General features: G+C 30.5%; 1 protein-coding gene across 10 annotated transcripts in view; it reads right to left on the bottom strand.

The window, feature by feature from the left end:
- The window catches only part of Agtpbp1 (ATP/GTP binding carboxypeptidase 1), a 273400-nt gene that overhangs the window by 110042 nt on the left and 142608 nt on the right, over positions 1 to 20750 (bottom strand). For all 10 annotated transcript variants that reach the window (XR_009225068.1, XM_046425915.1, XM_058573104.1 and 7 more), the window contains 8 exons: positions 19948 to 20035; positions 16361 to 16505; positions 13726 to 13879; positions 12520 to 12700; positions 11118 to 11247; positions 10010 to 10141; positions 4428 to 4604; positions 3126 to 3286 (listed from right to left, as the gene is read on the bottom strand). Coding sequence is in view for 9 of the 10 variants with exons in the window: in XM_046425915.1 (XP_046281871.1) it covers positions 3126 to 3286; positions 4428 to 4604; positions 10010 to 10141; positions 11118 to 11247; positions 12520 to 12700; positions 13726 to 13879; positions 16361 to 16505; positions 19948 to 20035 (1168 nt within the window). In the remaining variant the exon portion in view is untranslated. The remainder of the gene's footprint in view (positions 1 to 3125; positions 3287 to 4427; positions 4605 to 10009; positions 10142 to 11117; positions 11248 to 12519; positions 12701 to 13725; positions 13880 to 16360; positions 16506 to 19947; positions 20036 to 20750) is intronic.

The following is a 20750-nucleotide window of genomic DNA, read 5'->3' as shown; positions in this document are numbered from 1 at the left end:
TAAAAACATACACAATTACCATTTTGTCTACAAAACCCACATTCATTAGCATATAAGTGAATACTTTTCCCTAGATGCTTTCTTACTATAGCTCTTCTAAGTTCAACATTGCCTAATTTAGTCTATTTCTCATTGCTAATTTTGTCTCCTTCATATTCATGGAATATTTCTTTACCAAACCTCATCTATTACTTTTCAAGCCAAAGCCTAAAACTTATCTGAATTTCAGATAAATTCAGAACTTTCAGATAAATTCAGGTCATTTTAAATTCATTCAGCAACTCTTTCTTCTCAAAATGTAGATACTATTTTTAACTATTATTTTTTAACTATTTTTCATAATCTTTCATAACCAACATCATATCACTTCACACATGTAACTGCGCCTCTTCCAGTATACCAACTGCTCCCTCAGAACTAAGTGCTGATTTCCCATTTATTCTTTTTTTTTTTTTATTTTTAAAATATTTTATTTTTTTTTTATTGTTGGTTGTTCAAAACATTACATAGTTCTTGATATATCATCTTTCACACTTTGCTTCAAGTGAGTTATGACTACTCTCATTGCAAGTATGGCCCAACACTCTGCCCACAGGAACTCTGCAATAAGTACTTGAATGTAAGGGCTCATCAGCAGAATGTAATCAGCTTATGAATAGCTACTACATGCTAGACATTGAGATTACAAAAATTATTTTTAAAAAGCTCCTCCCTTTGGAATGTTGGAGCCTGGAGACATGAGGAAGGCATCCAAGAGAGAATGGAGAAGATGGGAGATACATTATACACAGGTAGACTGGTCAAATTTTAAAATTATTAAAGCTAATGAAAGCGGTTAAAGAAGGGAGTTAGAAATTTGAAATTTGAAGACTAAATTAAATACTTGGGTGTAGGATTAAAATCGAAAGTATCACTATGAAATCAGGGTTTTCAGATTATGTCTGTTTTTATGTGTGAATGTATAAATATACATATGTGTATACACATTCACATACATAATACTTAAATATATTCAATAGCACTATCCACTTAGAGAATTTAAAGTGGTAACACCAAAAAAGGAATAAATACAACTAGTACCTAGACTTTCATATAAATACCATTTTATACCAAAAATAATGAGGGAGTCTTGAAGAAATGACTAATCCCAACCTTGGGACAAAGTACATATAAAAGATGAGCCTGGAAATCCTGTGTGGCAGTAAGGAAAACCTCAAAGAATGATGGGGACATGTGAAAAAAACATAGAAGCTTCTTGAAGGGACCAAACTGAGGTAATTGAGCATCAATATAAATAACAATAGTAACTGATTAAAACTCATTGAATCAGAATATAAATCATTGTCTAATATATATATTATATATCCATTTAAAAATGAATAAATTCAAAGTTCAATGTATATTTAAGAAATGAATGCCAACAAATAGCAAAATGCATCCCCATTAAAATACTTATTAATTAGAAAGGAGGAAAAACTAATTTTGTAATGGAGAAATTTGGCAGATAGCATCTTAAGTGATCAAAAGGGAACACAGTGAGTTAAAGAACAAATTAAAACTGCATACTAGAGCTGAATGCAATGAGAAGAAACAGTAACCACCATATTCTTGCCAAAGATGTATAAACTTAGTAACAATATGAGGAGATGTAGAAAAACTGAGATTGTGGGCCTGTATACCTCAAAAGTATCAAGATACAGAAGTCAAGGAAAAATCAGAAGTATGTATAAAATTCATCTAAGATAGAAGAAATGGCAGCACGGAGGAAGAAGTGACTGGTTGCCTAATGAGATAAATCAATAAACAGGAGAAACAGCTAGAGTAGAATTTCAAGGGGGAAAACTGTCCTAATTTAGAATTGCCTATTATTATGTTTGTATTTTTATATGCATACAGTGATGAGAACTATGAGTTCTTAACCTTTTCTATGTCACAGAAACCTTGGAAAGTTATGATAAGGCCTATGAAGTCATTTTCACAATAGTACTTTGAAATATATAAAATAAGATGAATATGATTACAGAGGAAACAAATTATATTGAAATACAATTATCAAAATGTTAAAAATGTGACATAGCAGAATGTGTAGCAGTACATTTCTTCAAAATAAATGCTTTTCAAAATATGTGTTCTGCTCCTTTTAAAGGCTAAAACTGGCAGAGGAGCTAATAACCATAGCTGTGAGGTATTAATAATCATAAATAATATTTCAGGATATCTAAAGCAACTATAATAAGTCCATGAACTGATTGTAGGTTATTTATAATACATGAATTAAAGCTTAAAAGAAGGCGTCTAAATATCAGTAAGAACTGACTCCTTTTCATTCATTTCCATCAGTGTCCAGCAGGTACTCTGAGAAATAGAAAACTGCAGGTGATCAGCTGTCTAAAAGATCACATTTATAAAGAATGGAGTCCAATTAATGGTATGAGTGCACATAAAACTGCTTCGCTGATATATGTAACAGTACATCACAAAAACTTAACAGATCTAATAACAGTTTAATAGCTAACAACAAAAATCATAAAAGTTCTATAAAATGGGACTATTTTACACATATACACCAAACTATTAAATGCTAAGCCCTGGCATTATGGTTATGAATTATAATATTTAATTATTTCTGAGCTCACAATTGATCAAATTTCATGCTAAATTTTAAGAGAAAAAGATTACCTATTTTAAAGAACACTTAGCAGATGTAAATAAATTTTCAAAGGCAAGGTTAATTTAGCTATTTCTAATATATATAATCACAACATTATTGAGCAGCTATCCGATATGTATAGATATCAACAAAATAAAAATTCCTTTGAAATATGAACTCTGACTCTAAGTGCTCTTAATTTAAATATTAACTAAGTGAAATATTTCTGCATTGATTATTTTGGGACTAAAAATAAATTGTTAAGATCACTACAAATATCATTCAAAAAAGTAAAGGTATTTCATTAAAATATCATTCAAATATCAACATTAAAAAATATTATCCCAGTTTAGAAAAATATTAGATATGCTCTTGGCTAGCCAAATCCCTATTTTCTTCCTATGCTTAACTATCTAATGAAGCTCAATAGTATATTACAATGCAATAAAAAAAAAATAAAATGAGTGTGTCCTACCTAGTTACTTTGCAGCTTGATTCAATTAAGTCATTTTCAAAGTCAAGCAAGCTGGAAGGCAGATTATACTCCAATGGGGATGTCAGTCTTTTTAAACGCAGCAGACCAACACAAAATTTTGCTCCCATCTCTTCCAATTCTCTAGTACCAATCTGTAAACCCTAGAAATAAAGTAATATTACACACATAACTAGAAAGTTTTCTCTCCTCTAATTGTACTTTGATAAAATTATAAAGAATTTATAACTACATTAATAAAATTTGATACAGAACTATAATATAATATTGTTGTGTGTTTTTAAAATGCAAAATTATTCTTAGATCACATAGGAAACTTTCCTAAAAATCATTTCTTGAATGTCTATTTTCACTTACTATGACGCAAATTATTTTCACTAATTTGGGAGAAAAAACATGGATGGACATTTTAAGATTAATGTTACTTTGTAGATCACGTGTGAAACTATAACAATCTTGCTAGTATTTATCATAATCTACTTCTTTGATTGCCAGTGTTGAAATACTATAGTGTTAAAATCAAAGCTCCAGTATGTTTCAACATTACCTTATAGATACCTGTATGACAAAAGTTAATAAAAACCAAAGAAAAATAAATATTTAGACTTGCTTACTGCTTATCTGAGGTTCAATTCATTCAACCTGAAGTCATCAATTTTTAAAACAAAAAATCCTAAATCACCTAATATTTTTTATGCCTTTAATTTCCAAAGTAAAATTTAAACTTTGGTTATCTCCAACAAAAGCCTATAGAGCTCAAGGAGAACAGTCTTATTAAAGAAAAGAATTTAGTGAAGGGATATGCATTTAAAAGTTAAATTAAAAATTAATTTAAAAATTAATTTAAAAAGTTAATTAAAAAAATTAAAACAATCTAAATATAATAAACTAGTTGCTTTGTAAGTATAATGTGTTGATTTTAAATGCACAAAAATATACTTACATCCAGTCAATTAAAACAATAGAAAATTTTCATAAATAATATACTACACTTATAGCTCCTTATAAATTAGTAATCAGAATTTTAGTGCATATTCTAATGCCTTTTCTTAAAAATTATGAATATAAATAGACTCAAGAGTATTTTAAGGATCCCAAGCAAGCTATTTAGTTTAAAAAAAAAAAAAAACACAGTGTTGAGGTTGCATGTGATTCAATTCCATTATCACAAATTACATATAACTCCATAAGACAAATGCACTGTACTTGAAAACCATGAGAGTATATATAAAAGAAAGTCTTCAATTTTTTTTTATGGCTAAGAGTCCAAATAAAACATTTTACCTTATATTTTCCCTGATCACAGCCACATAAAGTACTTTCCATGGTGTAGCTTCTCTGTACTCCTATTTCCCGCCAAACTACAACACGTGCTGTGGATTCTTTAGATTTTTCCACTACAAAGCTACAGCTGCTCATACAAAATGCTGGGGCAATATGGCTCAGTATCTTAGGCAAAGTCTGTAAAAAATAAAAATAATAATAAAATAAATCAAAAGGTTACTTTAATTTTACATTTTTCTTTTTTAAAAAGTTTGATGAAACCACAGTGATAAAATCAGGACCATGTGGATCTTCTTTCTATAGCAACCCTGCTACTCAAACATCCAATACAGTTCTCTTACTAATTTAGAATTTCCTGCTGCTCTAATCAAATAGTAGCCAGTTAGCAAACATATGGAAGAAATGATCACACTTAGAACAGCAACCAGTAAACAGAATATAATCATTTAAGAAAACCATGATTAAAAATATAATGAAAATATTTTTAAAATGTGAAGAATATTTAGCCATGAAAGACAGAGATTTAACACTGGAAATGTCAATCATCCCTAAAGTAATCAATAAATACAAGATAATCACAATCAAAATACTCCAAAATATTTTATGACCTAAAATTGTTCTCAGGTTAACTGAAAGTGTAAATATGGAAGTATATCTTGGGAAATTTTCAAAAAATATTTTAAAAGGCTATAATGGAGGAACAATCCAACATATATCAATCTAGATTGCATATGTAAAGTAAGATAAATTGTGATACTAATGTAGGAACAGATAAAGCTCTAGTGTAATTCTAGTTTAGAATTAAAAGTGAACGTATTAAAAAATTATTACTAGTGATCATCTATTAAATATTGACACAAATGGATACTCAACTGAGGAAAAACAATCTGAAGTCATGCTTCATTAAAAAAATCAACAAATATGATTAAAGTTTTAAATTACCAAACATCATAACAAATTAGAAAATAAATATATACATAAAGAATTCTTATTTTAAAAACAATAATAATTAGATCACAAATGCAAAACCCAATACTCTCTTTTTTAAAAAGAGTCAAACATGATACTCAACTTCATTTGTAAATGTACTTATATAAATAAAAATAATTATTTTTATTTTCATGTGGCAAAGATGGTACAATACAGTCAGGATGTGAAGAAAAAACACTATCACTCACAGTATTTTGGATTGCTAATTTATATAATCCTGATGAAGGAAAATTTGGCAGTACTAGTCAAATGACCAACAGGAGACTACTGAACAAATACAACTGAGTGTGCCAGTACAATAAAAACAAAAATGCACAATGAAAATCTTGTGTAACTGTTAACAGATAGATCCTGATAAGATGACCAGGAAAGACAGTAAACAAGCATTATTATATGAAAAAGCAAGTTGTTATGTGCTGCATAAAAGAACAAAGACTCCCTATACTGTATGTATATACTTTCATGGAGGGATGTGTTTAGAGGCAAGTTTTATAACACACATGGTAAAAGGGACTAGTGTTAAGAAAATGAGAGATGATAACTTTCACTAGCTACTTTATGCGCGCGCGCGTGTGTGTGTGTGTGTGTGTGTGTGTGTGTGTGTGTGAAGTGTTCCCATTTTTACATCATTCTAATCACTTTATTTGGGGAGGGGGAAGAAGGGAGAGAGCACCAAAAAAAAAAAAAAATGAGCTTTCAAGTTCTTCAAAGCACAGTGGTATGTTACTCTAATGTTTTTTGAAAATAGATGGGGTGTAGGCATCATTATGATAGCAGAGACTGTGATGAAACAGAAAACAGAGGACTTGAAGCAGGGTATCTCACTTCCAACCAAAGGCAAACAACTTTTTCACCAAGGCCTCAAGATGTCAACTGAACTAGAAGCCTTAGTTGACTCAATTGTACAATTACAATGATAATCTCTACCTACATCAGAAAAAAAACCTCATATATATGACAGTACACTAAAAGCTACTATAAGCACAGTTCAAATAAGGCAATAAAGTTGTTAATGTTTGTACATATAATTAATTCATCTATTCATTCAACAAATATTTACCTAATGCTTATTAAGTATTGGATACATTCAGTCAACCAAAAAAAGTAAAGGTTCTTCCTAAGTCATCTCATTCAGGATTAATGGTCTAAAATTATCTATAATATTTAAAAATATTAGAAAGTTCTTTAAAAGCCAATATTACTTTATTAAGTTCATAACCCACTTGAATCAAAGTGTGAAATATGATATATCAAGAACTATGTAATGTTTTGAACAACCAACAATAAAAATTTAAAAAAAAAAAGCTAATCATATATTTTCTTCCAATAAGGTGAATACCATAGTACAATAATAAAAGTTTGTTTTTAAAACTTTTTATTTTGGACTAATTTTAAACTTAAAAGTTGCAAAAAACATTACAAAAAAATTTATATTTCCTTTAGCAATCCTTAATGTTAATGTATTAACTATAGTAGAATATCAGAACAAAAAATTAAAGTTGATTCAATACTGTTACCTAAATGATAGGTTTTATTCCAATTTCTTCATTTTTCTAATGCCTCGTGTTACAGGATCCTATCCATAATTTCACATTGCATTTAGCCATTATTTCTCTTGTACCTGAGATTATTCCTTAAACTTTCTGTATCCTTCATGATCTTTACACTTTCGTAAAGTAGTGATCAGTTGTTTTGTCAAGTGTCCTCTATTTATATGTCATAATTTTTGCCGAAAATATTTCTCTAAAATATTTACATACTGAAAATATCAGCAAAAAAAAAAGAGTTCCATAGTACGGTAGTCAAGAATAATTAATGGCCCGTCAAAGATGTCCACATCTCAATCTTCAGAACCTGAAAATATGTTACTTTACATGGCAAAAGGTCTGTACAGATGTGATGAAGTTAAAGATTTTGAGGTGGGACATTATAGATAATCTCAGTGGACCCAAGGTCATCACAAGGGCCGTCCTTAGGGAAAAGAGGAAGGCAGGAGGAGGGAGAAAAGGTGATGTGACAATGGAAGCAAGAGATTATTGAATTGATTCCTTCTAGATGATGACACTAGGAACACAGGGAGCTGTTTGCCTGGGCGGGTAGTTATGATTCTACCCTATAGATTCCAAGAACCAATGCAGTCCTGCTTGATTTTAATCCAGTAGAGACCTGCATCAGAACTATAGAACTGTAAGTAAATCTGTTTTAAGCCCACACTTCTGGTTATTTTGTTACAGCATCAAATAGAAATAACACACACGATGATGGAATTGTGTGAAATATTCTACTTTCTCTCTCATATGTACAACACACACACACACACACACACACACACACACACACACACACTCACACTCACACTCCCCTCAACAACCTTGGAAATGTAAGATGCTCACTAGCATGTAAAGCATCTTAGGAGTCTTGAAGACAAGAAACAATAATATAAACTGTGTCAAATGTGAACACCAGGCATATCTGGTCATAAAACTATTTGGAGTGGTAGTGTCTGAAATGCCAGGTAACATCTTGACAAATTACTTAAGGGAAAAACTGATTTATGTATTTTACCTAACCTGCAGCAGCATTTTATGTCTCCTTTCATAATAAATTCCAGATATTTAACCAAACAAAGAAAACTGGAGAAAAGAATTAATAAAAAATTTTAAAAAACCAAGACCAAAGATAACTTGTATTTATCTCCCCAGGTCATGTCTGCCTGTCATCCACCAACTCATCAAACAAATATAATGAATGGTTGAGATGAATAAAAATTTGTGCTACACAGTTACTGTGTTCCCCAAAGTGAACAAATTAGACAGAACTGCCAGGCATATGAAGCTTATCATGTAGCATAAAGAGAAACACACTAACCAAATGATATCATACCAAATTTTAAATTACAATTTTTTTGGACACCCCCCCCACCAGACCTTTTCATTTTTAAAAAATTTGAGACATGGTCTTGCAAAGTTGCTTAGGGACTGGCAAAGTAGCTGAGGCTAGCTTCAAGCTTGCAGATCCTCCTGCCTCAGACGGGATGGCAGGTGTGTGTGGTGCAGGCCTGGCATATGGTGGCCTGTGCCAGGCCAAATTACAATTCTTTAGGGTTATAAAGGAAATATAATCTTGTGCATGTAAGTCCTAATTTCATTTTAGGGGACTAAGTAATAATTCCTACGAGAGGTGTATGACAAATAAGCAAGTATGATAATAAGCAAGAAGTGGGGTGACAGTGTTGATGTTCCAAGAGACCCACACATGGAAACACTGTATGTGCTCTTTAGTCTAGCTTTCTCCCCTCTGGGCCTCTCACTTTCACACATGGTTTATCTGGGTCTGCATTACATATTCCTTATTTCTCCTTTATATCCCTAAACTCTGTTAATCTAATTACTTAATGTGGCTTAACCTATTTAGGCTCTAAACTCTGTGAAGATAGTGCAGCAGTAGCAGTTGTTGAATGCTAGGCCCATCGGGCATTTCAGATATATACTGAGGCTCCCGAAACACCTTTATTCTGGGCTTTGTCTTTCTCTTGAATTTAACCGCGTTCTTTCTCAGAATACTCCTTGATTCTGGCAAGAATATCTTATGGTGTCTTCTAGAGAAAAATTATTTGTAAGGCAAATTTCTGAGACTTTTCAATATCTGAGAATACTTTTTTACTTTTACATTTATTGACAGGTTATATTATAAAATTTATAGGTTGGAAATCTAGCTGAGAACTGAAAGTTTTGCTCCACAGAAATTTTGCTTCTAATGTTGCTATTAAGAAACTCAATGTCATTCTGATATGTAATCTTTTTTATAAAAGATTTATAGCTTTCCTATGCACATGAATGGTCAATTGGGAACAAGGAGAAATGCAAGAGAAAAATAAAAATCTCATTCCCAGCTGCATCAAAAGTATTTAGAAAAAAATCTAACAGAAATATCAATCCTATGTGGAGAAATTTTACATTTTTATTTAAAAATATAAAAGAAAGAAAAAGACAGGCAATGTCATAGGTAGCAATGCTGTACATTATCATAATAATAATTCTCTCCTGCCTAATTTAGATTCAGAAAAATGCTGACCCAAATCTCATCAAAGTTTGTTCACAAACTGATCGTAGAATTCACAAGGAAGGAAAATAGACAAAAGAGCCAAAGACACTTTTATTAAATAAGAGACTTTGTCCTATCAGATATCAATATTAATTATAAGTTTACCATAATTAAAATGTGGCATACAAAGAGAAAGAAACAAGAATGACTATAGTAGTTGAGAGCCTCACAACACACCCACACATGTAAAAACAGATATATAATAAATGGCTTCATCAAATTCACAGAGGAAGGATGTACTATCTAGTAAATGGTATTGAGATAACTGGTATCCCTGGGCAAAAAGATTAGATCCCTGTATCTCATATTAAAAAAATTCCAAATAGATGAAAAATCTATGTGTGAAAATAAAAACTTTTAAAATGAAGAATCTGAAACAAAAACAGTATGATGTCAATATTTATTGAATCTGAGCAGTTCATATGTAAAATTATTTTCTGTAGTTTACATGTTTAAAACTCAAAAACTCATTAATCATCTGTAATTACCCTATATCCCATATCTTCTACAACATCACATGAAGAGGCATTATCATTGGTATGCCATACTGTCTCTTTGATGCTGCATCCATACATAAATACATTCTTCTTTCGAGAATGGCCATGATAATCACAATAAACCTTGAAAAGATAATAGATTTTAAAAATTACTTAATTTTTAATCTTTTAATTATTTATTATTTAATTATTTAATCTTCAAATCCATATATCTTCAAGTAAAGTTAGTTAATACCAAACTAATGGACATCTCCATATTTCTTGGTCTATTTTAACAGAACCACCATTTAATAAGTAATAATATCTAGTTCTGGAAAGGACCTTTGCTTAACTCCAACACTGCCCAATCACTTGAAGATTTCACATCAAGTCAGAAGTTCTTTTCTTCTGAATCTACCATTCACCATTTAAGAAGTAACAAATTCAATTATAGTTCAAATCTATATCTACATTCACCATGGTCTTAAAGGTTTGCTAAAATATGACAATGCTCTCATGAAAAACATTACTTTAAAAGGTGTCAATTTAATTTTTAAGAGAATTATTTCAAAAATGCAAAATAAATGATAAGATTCATATGTTAATTATATCCCTCCACAAAGTTTTTCTGTATTTCCCAAAGGAAGATTAAATAATTTAAACACTAATAAAACAAAAATCAAAAACTGGTAAAAACAGAAGGAACATGTATATGAAGTCCAGAATGGTCTCACACCATGCCTGCCACATTTCCCACGTGTACACTCAGCATTTCAGAGATGATCAAAGAACTCAATATTAGCTTCCACTAGTTTGAAATTTGAAAGACGTATATGGTCACTTTAGTACTGTTTAAACAATGAAGTTCAATATTTAAAACTTAAAACCAAGAGTTACCAATATACATTAAAAAAACAGTAAAAGGCATATAGAAATTATAAATAATCAACTTGATAAAATAAGAAAATGAATTCAGTATACTATTTGACACCAAAATTATTACACAATACTAAAATAAAAAATAACCAGAAAATAATCTGCATTATTTTATAATGTTAAGTCATTAATCAATAAAAACATTTTTTGACTATACAAAGTAAAAACAAGCATTGCCACTTACCAGTGGTAAACGTTTCACTGCTGCCAGGTATTGTAGCAGACCCTTAGCATGGTAAATTGTAGGATGTAAATCTGGATTTGGACTTTGCCACTGTCTATTCAAATCCTCTCCACTTAAAGAACAGCGGTGACTATATGTAAACACAAAGATATAAAAAAGTGATACCAATAACCCTTATGTACATTTCTAATTTAATTTTATGCCTTTATTCTAGTGTTTCGAGTAGGTATAGATAGTAGGCTTGACTGAAAACATATTACATTCAGTTTACATTAAAAGTAAACATTTATTGAGCACTTGTTATATGCAAGAACTTGGGTCACATATATTTAACTATGATAGGCTTTTTAATTTATAATCAAAACATGCAAGTTATAGAGAAAATAATTCTCAATTCTGGTGTTTTATTCCATACTTTATAAAATTTATTAATGGTCATATTTTCCATTCTGACTACAAAATAACCATAGGCTATACTAACATTCTATATCTTGATTGCATTCATTATTCTGTGCTATTTAGGCTCTCCTGAGAAAGACAAGTAAATAAGAAGTAATATTCTTGTAACAATGTAAATACACTATCACTTATTCATAAATACTAAGTATTGAAGCCATTAAACAAAAACTAAAGCAAAAAAAATCAGAAAGTGATAAAAGAAAGGTACATAGAATTCTAGCTGGCCAATATGTTTTTGAGTTATTTTAGTTCCATAACCATTAACTAAAAAAAAATTTTATTTTTAAAAAGTTAAATAACTTCCTAAAATATAAAAAATACCCTTGCCACCATACATAAGATATGGTATCCACATCTTTGGAAATGTTCATGACTGTTGGACTAAACTCCACCTTTTAAAAGCACTACAAAAACCTTGTCAAATTGCCAGAATAAATTTAATGAACTCACTATAAACTACCTTCAGTTAAAAAGTAATTATTTTCTAATAATGTCTAAGAATCCCTTCTATCAGAAACTATACCTCCTTCTATCAGGAAAAGCAAACAGGCTCACATTCCATATCATGGAAAGAGACCCCAAAAGATTCTTAATCTTGGAACAACCTAAGATCACACTATTAACAAATAAAAAGAGAATATGAGAAGTATGTGTTAAAAATCTTTGCCTACCCTAACACTGTGATTTTTCTAAAACAATTCAAGCAAGTCAGAGATTTTATGACATCATATTCTCTTGGATATAGAATTCTTAAAATATCATACTACTGCTAGCATATAAAATATATTTTCACTTAGAAGTTTTATCTTAGATAAATTCCCCACCGAAAATTTCTTTGTTCTAGAAAAATCACTAGATATGTCTTCTGAATTAACCTGGACACAATTATAAAGGACATCTATAATAATCTATAAAAAAAATCTGTAACTATTGCTTAACTTACTTTCCATTGATGACACCATCTGGATTTAGCATAGGAACAATTTTAAAAATATAGGATTCTCGCAAGCTCTGAGCAGTAGGGTTATTACTCATGAGATATTCCAATGTTCCTTTCATAACCCAACTTGCATTAGTTTCTCCAGGATGTACCCGAGCAGATAGGAAAACATAAGGACGATTTCCTAAAGTACACATAAAATCTCAAATTACAATAAACAGCTACAAAAAGGAGTGTATTACATTTCACTTTTGGACTTCAACAATGTCTCTCTCAACTGTGAACTCTAATACAAATTCATGGTAGAATTCACTCTGCATGTAGCATATGTAAGCACTGCACTAGGCCCTATAGAGAAAGCAAATAAAAAAATATATAAACCATGTCTTGAAGGAGCTCGTAATATAAACATAAAACAATAAATAGTATTTGAACAACTTATTTACTTCCTAATGATAAACCTAACATATAAAAATTAGTTCTTTAATGTAAATTTGATTTTGATTTTGCAGAGAATAAGTAATTGAGAAAGTTTAAAATATGAAATTATTTTTCAAATATCATGGGGTATAGAAGGAAAATATAATCATATCCCCATTATCATAAGCACAGGGGAAAAAAAATCTGCTCAGATTTACCAAAATAAATTTTTTCACTATATATTTAAATATATGTCTAAAAATAATCACTCAGTTCGTTATTCATAATTTCATATGTAAAAAACTCTTTCTTTCCTGAAAATACTTTTATCTTCTTATCAAAATTAGAACTTATTTTTCCTACCACATCTAAATTTGTGAGGCATTTTTAAAAATAAAAATGGCAAAGAAAAATAGTGCCAGTACAGTCCCAGCTAACAAAACCTTAATAAGTTTCTGGCTGTTTATTATTTTATTAATAAATAAAATTAGTTGTCAATTTTTCAATTTAATTTAAATTGATCACATTTCTACCTGAACTCTTAAAATTATTGTATTAAAATATTAGCTTCAAAAGGAACCTTGGAGATTGTCTCAGGAAGCTCCTTTACTTTTAAGACAAGGAAACTAAGGCACAGAGGTAGGCAGATGGGTAAGCAGTATCAGGAACAGATTAGAATTCAAGTTTTCTGATGCCTGTTCTTTGTATTATTATTGTTGTACATAAAAAATATGTACAACAAAAATATGTGAGAATAAGTAATAATTTAAGTGAAGAAGAGAGACTTACTGAATTGACAGATATGTTCATAATAATTAGACTCTGGCATTGCTGTTATAGTCACCAAGGGACAGCTGTTTCCAGACAAGGTTTCACATAACACATCTTTTCGAAAATAGATTTGCTGAGGATTGTGTGCTGATTCCAATTTTTGAAGATGCATCTTGATAAAAATTTAAAAGCAAAGTACATAATCATTTTAAAACTTCCTATGATGTGTAGAAATAATACATCCAGATTGCCATATAAATAGAAGCAAATCCAATTCTTATCTTATCCAAAACCCTCAAGGCCAGATGTAGTTCAACATTAGTATTTGAGGAACTCAAGAAAGGCGGTACAGAGGGTATACCAGCAGAGTTAGGTCAGGGGTATCAGTTTTTAGAAACATTATTATTTCTGTAGCAAAACCTATGAAAAGATCTTAAGTAGAATCAGTAGTCTAAATAAGCTCACAAAAAGTTCAAATCAGGCTTTGCCAATCTGAATTACAAAAAGTCTTTGGCTTTCAAAACTTTCTGAATTTTAGAATTATAAGTGACTGCAGACCTATTATAGCAATCTTAAAGGTAGAGAATAAAAATCATGTAGCACACTTTTTTTTAACATTTTCCTGATTTCAAGATTAATACAGACTCATTACAAAATGTCTGCAAGAAACAGAGTACCAAAGAAAATGTTTAGAACACCCACAACTCTATCACCCAGATTACTACTAGTAAATGCAGAATATATAATCAAAAATATAAGTACATATGACTTTTTACAATTTGATTTTGCCACTTAATCATTTATACATATACACACGTTTGTAATTATGAATATTGTATCACCTCAGAAAAATATATTGTCCAATCCCTTATTTTAGATACTTAGTTCTCACATCTTGCCTATGTGCATTTGCATAATCACTACTGATTCAAGCAGTCACTGTTTGCCAAAAAGCATGCGGGACACATTGGGCATACAATAATGAATAACTGGATTCTATTACTATGAGAGCCTATAATAAGGAGAGGAAGCCTAGCCTACTCTGGGCAGTGAGGAAAGGTCTTTTAGAGAAGGTTACACTTAAACTGAGATCCAAAGGATGATTGAAGGGGACAGAAACGAAGAATGCAGGCAAAAGGAAAATAAATAGGAATACCACAAGATAAGGCAGAATAAGAATACTTCAAAGAACTCCAAAAGATTCATTATAGTTAGAACAGAGGAACAAGACTGAGAAATAGAGAAGCTGATAACAGATTAAAGGGCTGGGAGACCCTTCCCAAAGCATGGTATACACACTAACATTATTTGAAGTATCTGTGTGATACACAGATACCCTTTTTAAAAGCTTAATAAGTATGTATTTTACTGTGAATTAGAAAAAAAAAATGTCTAGCACATTAAAATTGCAATTCCATGGCTAATAACTTAAGTGAGAATATATTTTAAAGTCTATTTTAAAATAGTTATTAAACAATAATTCAAACAGTATGTGGAAATGGCAAACAAGTGAAAAATAAATGAAATCATGTAAGAACTTTAGACTCACACAGGGCTGGAGTTTTAAATACAGGATTATAAAATGAGATTTGCCATAAAAGAGCCAGCCCTCTGGCCACAGTGTGGAAGAGACCAAGGAAGAAAAAAGAAGGTAAAAGTTAATCCTAGAACCACCAGTAGGAAGAAGCTGGCAGAAGTCCAGATGAAGAACAAGAATAATGTCTGGAAAGATCATGGTAGTAGGATTAAACAAAATAAGAATTCAGAGTACATTAAAAAGGCAAGATTAATAAAAAAATAAAAAAATATATAACCAGGTAAATAAAAATGTCCCAAAGATACATTTTTAAAAATACATTCATAATTGTTTTCCTAGGATGAATTACCCAAAAATACAACTAGGCCATGAAGTATATGTTCTGATGCTATATTATTCAGCACAGACAGATTCCTGAACATTATACCTTTGTTGTAGGTTGTAACCTTTATGAAGATACTGTGAGGCTCATTTTGTATTCTCAGTATGACACCTCTTCTATTCTACAGACCACATTTTTCATTTTCTGCTAATAACTTGGAAGTTTGTTCCTAATCATATTGCTCCAATTTCTTTTTTTGTAAAATGATCACACTATCACGATCCTTGACCATTAAGGCTAACATTCTGTTCTGAGAATAACTCTACTATAGTTGGTAATTTAATTATTTGAATTAAAAGTCCCACAAAACAATGCTTATACCCCATATTCTAAGGAATCTGGATCTAGGATTCCAAAATGAAATCTTTTGCTACAGAAAAATTCAAATTGTATCCACATTTTTCTACTATTCTGTTTTCTAGGAGATTCAATGTTCTGGTTAAATAAAGTGGAAATCTCACCTAGTTAAAATTTGTAAATTGGGAATCTTAGCTTAGAGAACTATAGAAATATACAAATGATGGGAAGCAAAAAAATTATTAAACTTTCCTCATATGTTTTTCAGTAAGATCAGATCACATTTATATTATCCTTCTTTAACATTTTCAATAAATTCTAACACCTTCAACACTAAACTTTGTTAAGGTATTTCATTAAAAGCAACTTTTCTTCAATTATCTGATATATAACATTTATATGCAATAATAGTCAGAATAACAATTTTGAATTCTCACCTGTAAAGTTGAATACGTATATGGATAGTGATAAGCAAAGTAGCAAACATCATCTTTATGTGGAAAATTGACAGTGAATGTAATTGTATAGTAGGATTTTCCCTTTTGTCCACCTGCAGCAACTGAACTTCTTGAGAAATGATTTCTGCCATTAAAAAGCATAAAACAGGTTTATTTCATCCACATAAAAGTTCTGATTTTCCTTTCTAATTTATTAAATAGAACTTCAGGGAAAAAAGAAAAACCCCAGTCTATAAAAAGTTTAATTTAAATATTCTACATAGAGTTAGTACTAACAAAGCAGCAAAATGTTATTAGTCAACAACATTACTTATCACTTCCAAATTAACTGGTTAAATGAAACTAATATATTAGTAAAATTTTAGAACCCCATTCTATAACAACCACACACATATCTGAATCTACCAATGATCATCAGCAACTGCAACTATTAAATGAAAGGCTGACGGATACCTTCATGGTGGATGGATCAGGTCCAATACCTGAATTGACTAATCAATCTTAAGATTACAAAAGAAAAAATAATCGGAGAAGATGCTGTTTCCTAACGTGATGCAATAGAAACTCACCAACCACCTACGAGGTATTCTTGCCAAATATCAAACCTGAAATTAATTAAGCTGATAAGTCTAACTGCCAATTTATAAGAAATTGATGAGGTATTTGTTAATACCACAGATATACTCGGTAAAATCCAACTATGGTAAACTCTGCATAATAAATACTCCAGTTTCTTTAACAAATGAATTAGAGATTTACAAAAAAGAAAAGAGAATCCTGTAAACTAAAAAGGACTACAGGGATACTTCAACAAAAATCTAATGTGATGCCAGGCACAGTAGAGCATGTCAGTAATCCCAGCAGATTGGGAAGCTGAGGTAGGAGGATCACAAATTCAAAGCCAACCTCAATAACTTAGTGAGAATCTTCTCTAAATATAAAAAATGACTGGGAATGTAGCTCAGTGGTTAAGCTCCCCTGGGCTTAATCTCCAGTAAGAAGAAAACAATCATATGTGATGTGTGATTCTCAAGGGAAATATCAGCAGATATCAGCTGACATAAGCCACTTTTCGCAGGTATTTGATGGTTTTGTGTTTTATTCTGATAACTGTTAATTCCTTTGGTACATTGGTAGCAGAAATAAATCATGTTTAACTTCTTTTACACTTAAAAAATGTAATATGTAATCTTTGGTTGAAGTCTAATTGAAACAAGCCAACTGCAAAATAATATTTATAAGGCAACTGGTGAAGTTTGAACATTGGAATATTTCATCGTATTAAGTGTTTTACTTAATTTTTCTGAGGTGTGAAAATGACATTGTGGTTTGACTGTCTTAAAAGATCTTTGTCTTGGGGCTGGGACTATGGCTCAGCAGTAGTGCACTTGCCTGGCATGTGTGAGGCACTGGGTTCGATTCTTAGTACAGCATATAAATAAATAAAATAAAGGTCTATCAACAATTAAAAAATATTTTTTTAAAAAAAGATCTTTGTCTTTTAGAGATATATATGTAACTATTTCTAGATAAAATATGATATCTGGAAATTGCTTTTGAAATTTACTGTCGGGGCTGGGGTTGGAGCTTAGTGGAAAAGCATTTGCCAAGCATGTGTGAGACACTGGGTTCAATCCTCAGCACCACATTAAAAAAATAAATAAAATAAAGGTACTGTGTTTAAAAAAAAATCACTAAAACAAAACCTACAATATATTGATAACTATTGAAACTGGACAATGCACACATGGGGCATTCATTATCCCATTCCCTGCTTTTATAAATCTTTGAAGATTCCATAATAAAACATTGTTAAGTAACTTGGAGTTTTAAAGACTTCAAATATTGCTGACTTTACATTTAAAGATATTCTATCAACTTAATTTCCAAAAAGTCCTTCTGAAAACCCAGGGCCTCTAGGTTATTCATGCACATAAATATTGGAGGGACTTTCAAACTGAAATAGCTTTCATTAACTTAATCACTGTGTCCTGAACAGATACCCAATATCAAGGTACTAAGGATTAAGGAACATGCACAAGATTTTCAACTCTTCTCCCATGAAAGCTTAACATCTAATTAGAAATCACCACATAACAGCTCTCTAGCAGAATAATTATATGTTATAAACCAGCACAACATACATTAGCTTATGTATTAGTGGAAGGTACTTTTATTTCATTCTACAGATAAGACAGACAAGCACCAAAGGACTTAGCTAACACAAAAAATTAAGACACAATGCAAAAGTACACTTTAATTCCTACTATCTGAATCTCAGGTTTCATGAAAACAATTAAAACAATGTCTGCTACATATGAAGTGGCTAATAAATGCTTGTGGAATTAAACTGATCATCAGTTAACTTGGAGCAGCCAAGAGAAAAAAACAAAAATTAAACTAAACGACTTTGACATAACTCCTTATATAGACTAGAACAACTTGTCATGCATTGTCACTCATTTTGCAATATGAAAAAACACTCAATGGTTGATGATTTCTATTATTCAAAAGTAGAGAAGCATGAAAGAAATATTTTTCTGACACTGTTTTACCCTTTAACAGTCTATAAATCATTCTGCCAAAATATAGCCAAGCACTACCAAGTCATGACTCCTTAACTCCAACTTTATGAGAAATATACAAATATGAGATGTATTCAAATGTAAATAAATTACATTTTACCTTTATTTCTGTTCCAATCTTATTTACTACTTATTTTGCTAATAAATGTAGGAGTGGGGAACCTTCTTGAGATGAAGCCCAAGAAACATTTCTTTCCCAGCAAGTAAAAGCATTTAAGATATAGGTTTATCCAAATCCATGTCATAAATCATTAAAATAGTTTAATTTTAAAAACTGTCACCATCTGACAAAGCTAAAAATATTCTTAAAATATAGGATATTAATGCTACTTAAATATAATGCTAAGTCAAAATCTACTAGACAGAAATTTCTAGATTAATAGCAGAAAAGCAGGATACCAGCTGGATTCAAAGGTAGAAGTTATCTGGAAACATTACATGAGAAATATAGTAAAATGGAAAGCAATAGATTATTTAGAAGTGGAGATGAAGGATAATCCAATTATTCTAAAGATATAGTAAATGATATCTAGCACTTATTCTAGCTTACTGAAGTAGATCACCTATATGCATCAAGGACGAACTGTGCCGGGGCTGGAGTTCTGTCAGTGGCACATCGATTGCCTAGCATGTGTGAGGCACTGGGTTAGATTCTCAGGACCATATATAAATAATTTTTTTTAAAAAAAAAGGTCCATTGACAACTAAAAAAATATTTTAAAAAATTAACTGTCAATGTCAATTGCGAAAGACAACTCTGGTTAAAATATTTTAGAAATTAAAATAAGATAAATATTTGTGTGTTAGTATGGGAAGCAAAAAGATAAGAATTATATTTGAAATCACAGGACCAAAAAAAAAAACTATTATTACTTATAAATTCTAATTTTAGTTTTATTGAATGAAGTTTAATAAAACATTTCATCATAATTCCAAGAAACATCCTTTTGTAAGCTGGTATTCTGTTCTTAGAATACTTACTTATAGTAACAAATGTCGGTACCCATACGAATCCACCATGGTCTGGCATTTAATGCTTCCTGAACCGAATACATGAGTGGTTGCATACCTTTGAGAGACAGAGGAAGAAAATATTTTTAAAAGAGAAAGAGAGAGAATTATTTTCAGAATTTCTGACTACAGGAAATCTGAAATAAATTATGTTGTTTTTAATATGTATTTTTAAAAATCCAAGAAATTTCTTTAAAAATCTAAGTTAATATTACTTTTTTTTAGTTTAAAATGGAATTACAACTTTTGAATGAAAAGCCATTAAATCTTTTCTGTTAAATTTTCTATATCAATTAATGATAACATATTCCTTAAAACCTATTTCTTTTAATGAGTAAAACAGCTAAAAATATATATACAGAAACAGTGTATAATCTCCCTGTGAATTCCAATTTACACTAAAGTTAATTAAGGCTTTTTGAGTTTTTTCCCCACTTTAAAAAAAAAAAAGGCCAACAAAATGGCATATTGTTTCCCCCACCCTTCACAATATAAACATGTGTCTGTAATGCAGACACTGTAATAAAAACAGAATTAAGTATATTTTTCTTGAATATTCTTATAAATGTCTTTCCACATAAACTTTAGGACCATCTTATTTTAGTTTCCTAAGATGATGTACTAGGTTTCTAACTGGTATTGATTAACTTCATATGTTAATTTTAGGAAGGCTGAAAACTTTTATTGAGATCTGGTTTGACTTCCCTCAAATTCAAATTTAGGGATATAATCATTTTCTGGATACATAAATATTTTGTTGACTCTTATTTTTC

This window comes from Marmota monax, unplaced genomic scaffold (genome assembly GCF_021218885.2).
Source record: "Marmota monax isolate L192 unplaced genomic scaffold, Marmota_monax_Labrador192_F-V1.1 WCK01_AAM20220418_F8-fsc00265, whole genome shotgun sequence".
In the NCBI taxonomy this organism is placed as follows: domain Eukaryota; kingdom Metazoa; phylum Chordata; class Mammalia; order Rodentia; family Sciuridae; genus Marmota; species Marmota monax.
This window is presented reverse-complemented; position numbering and strand designations above follow the sequence as displayed.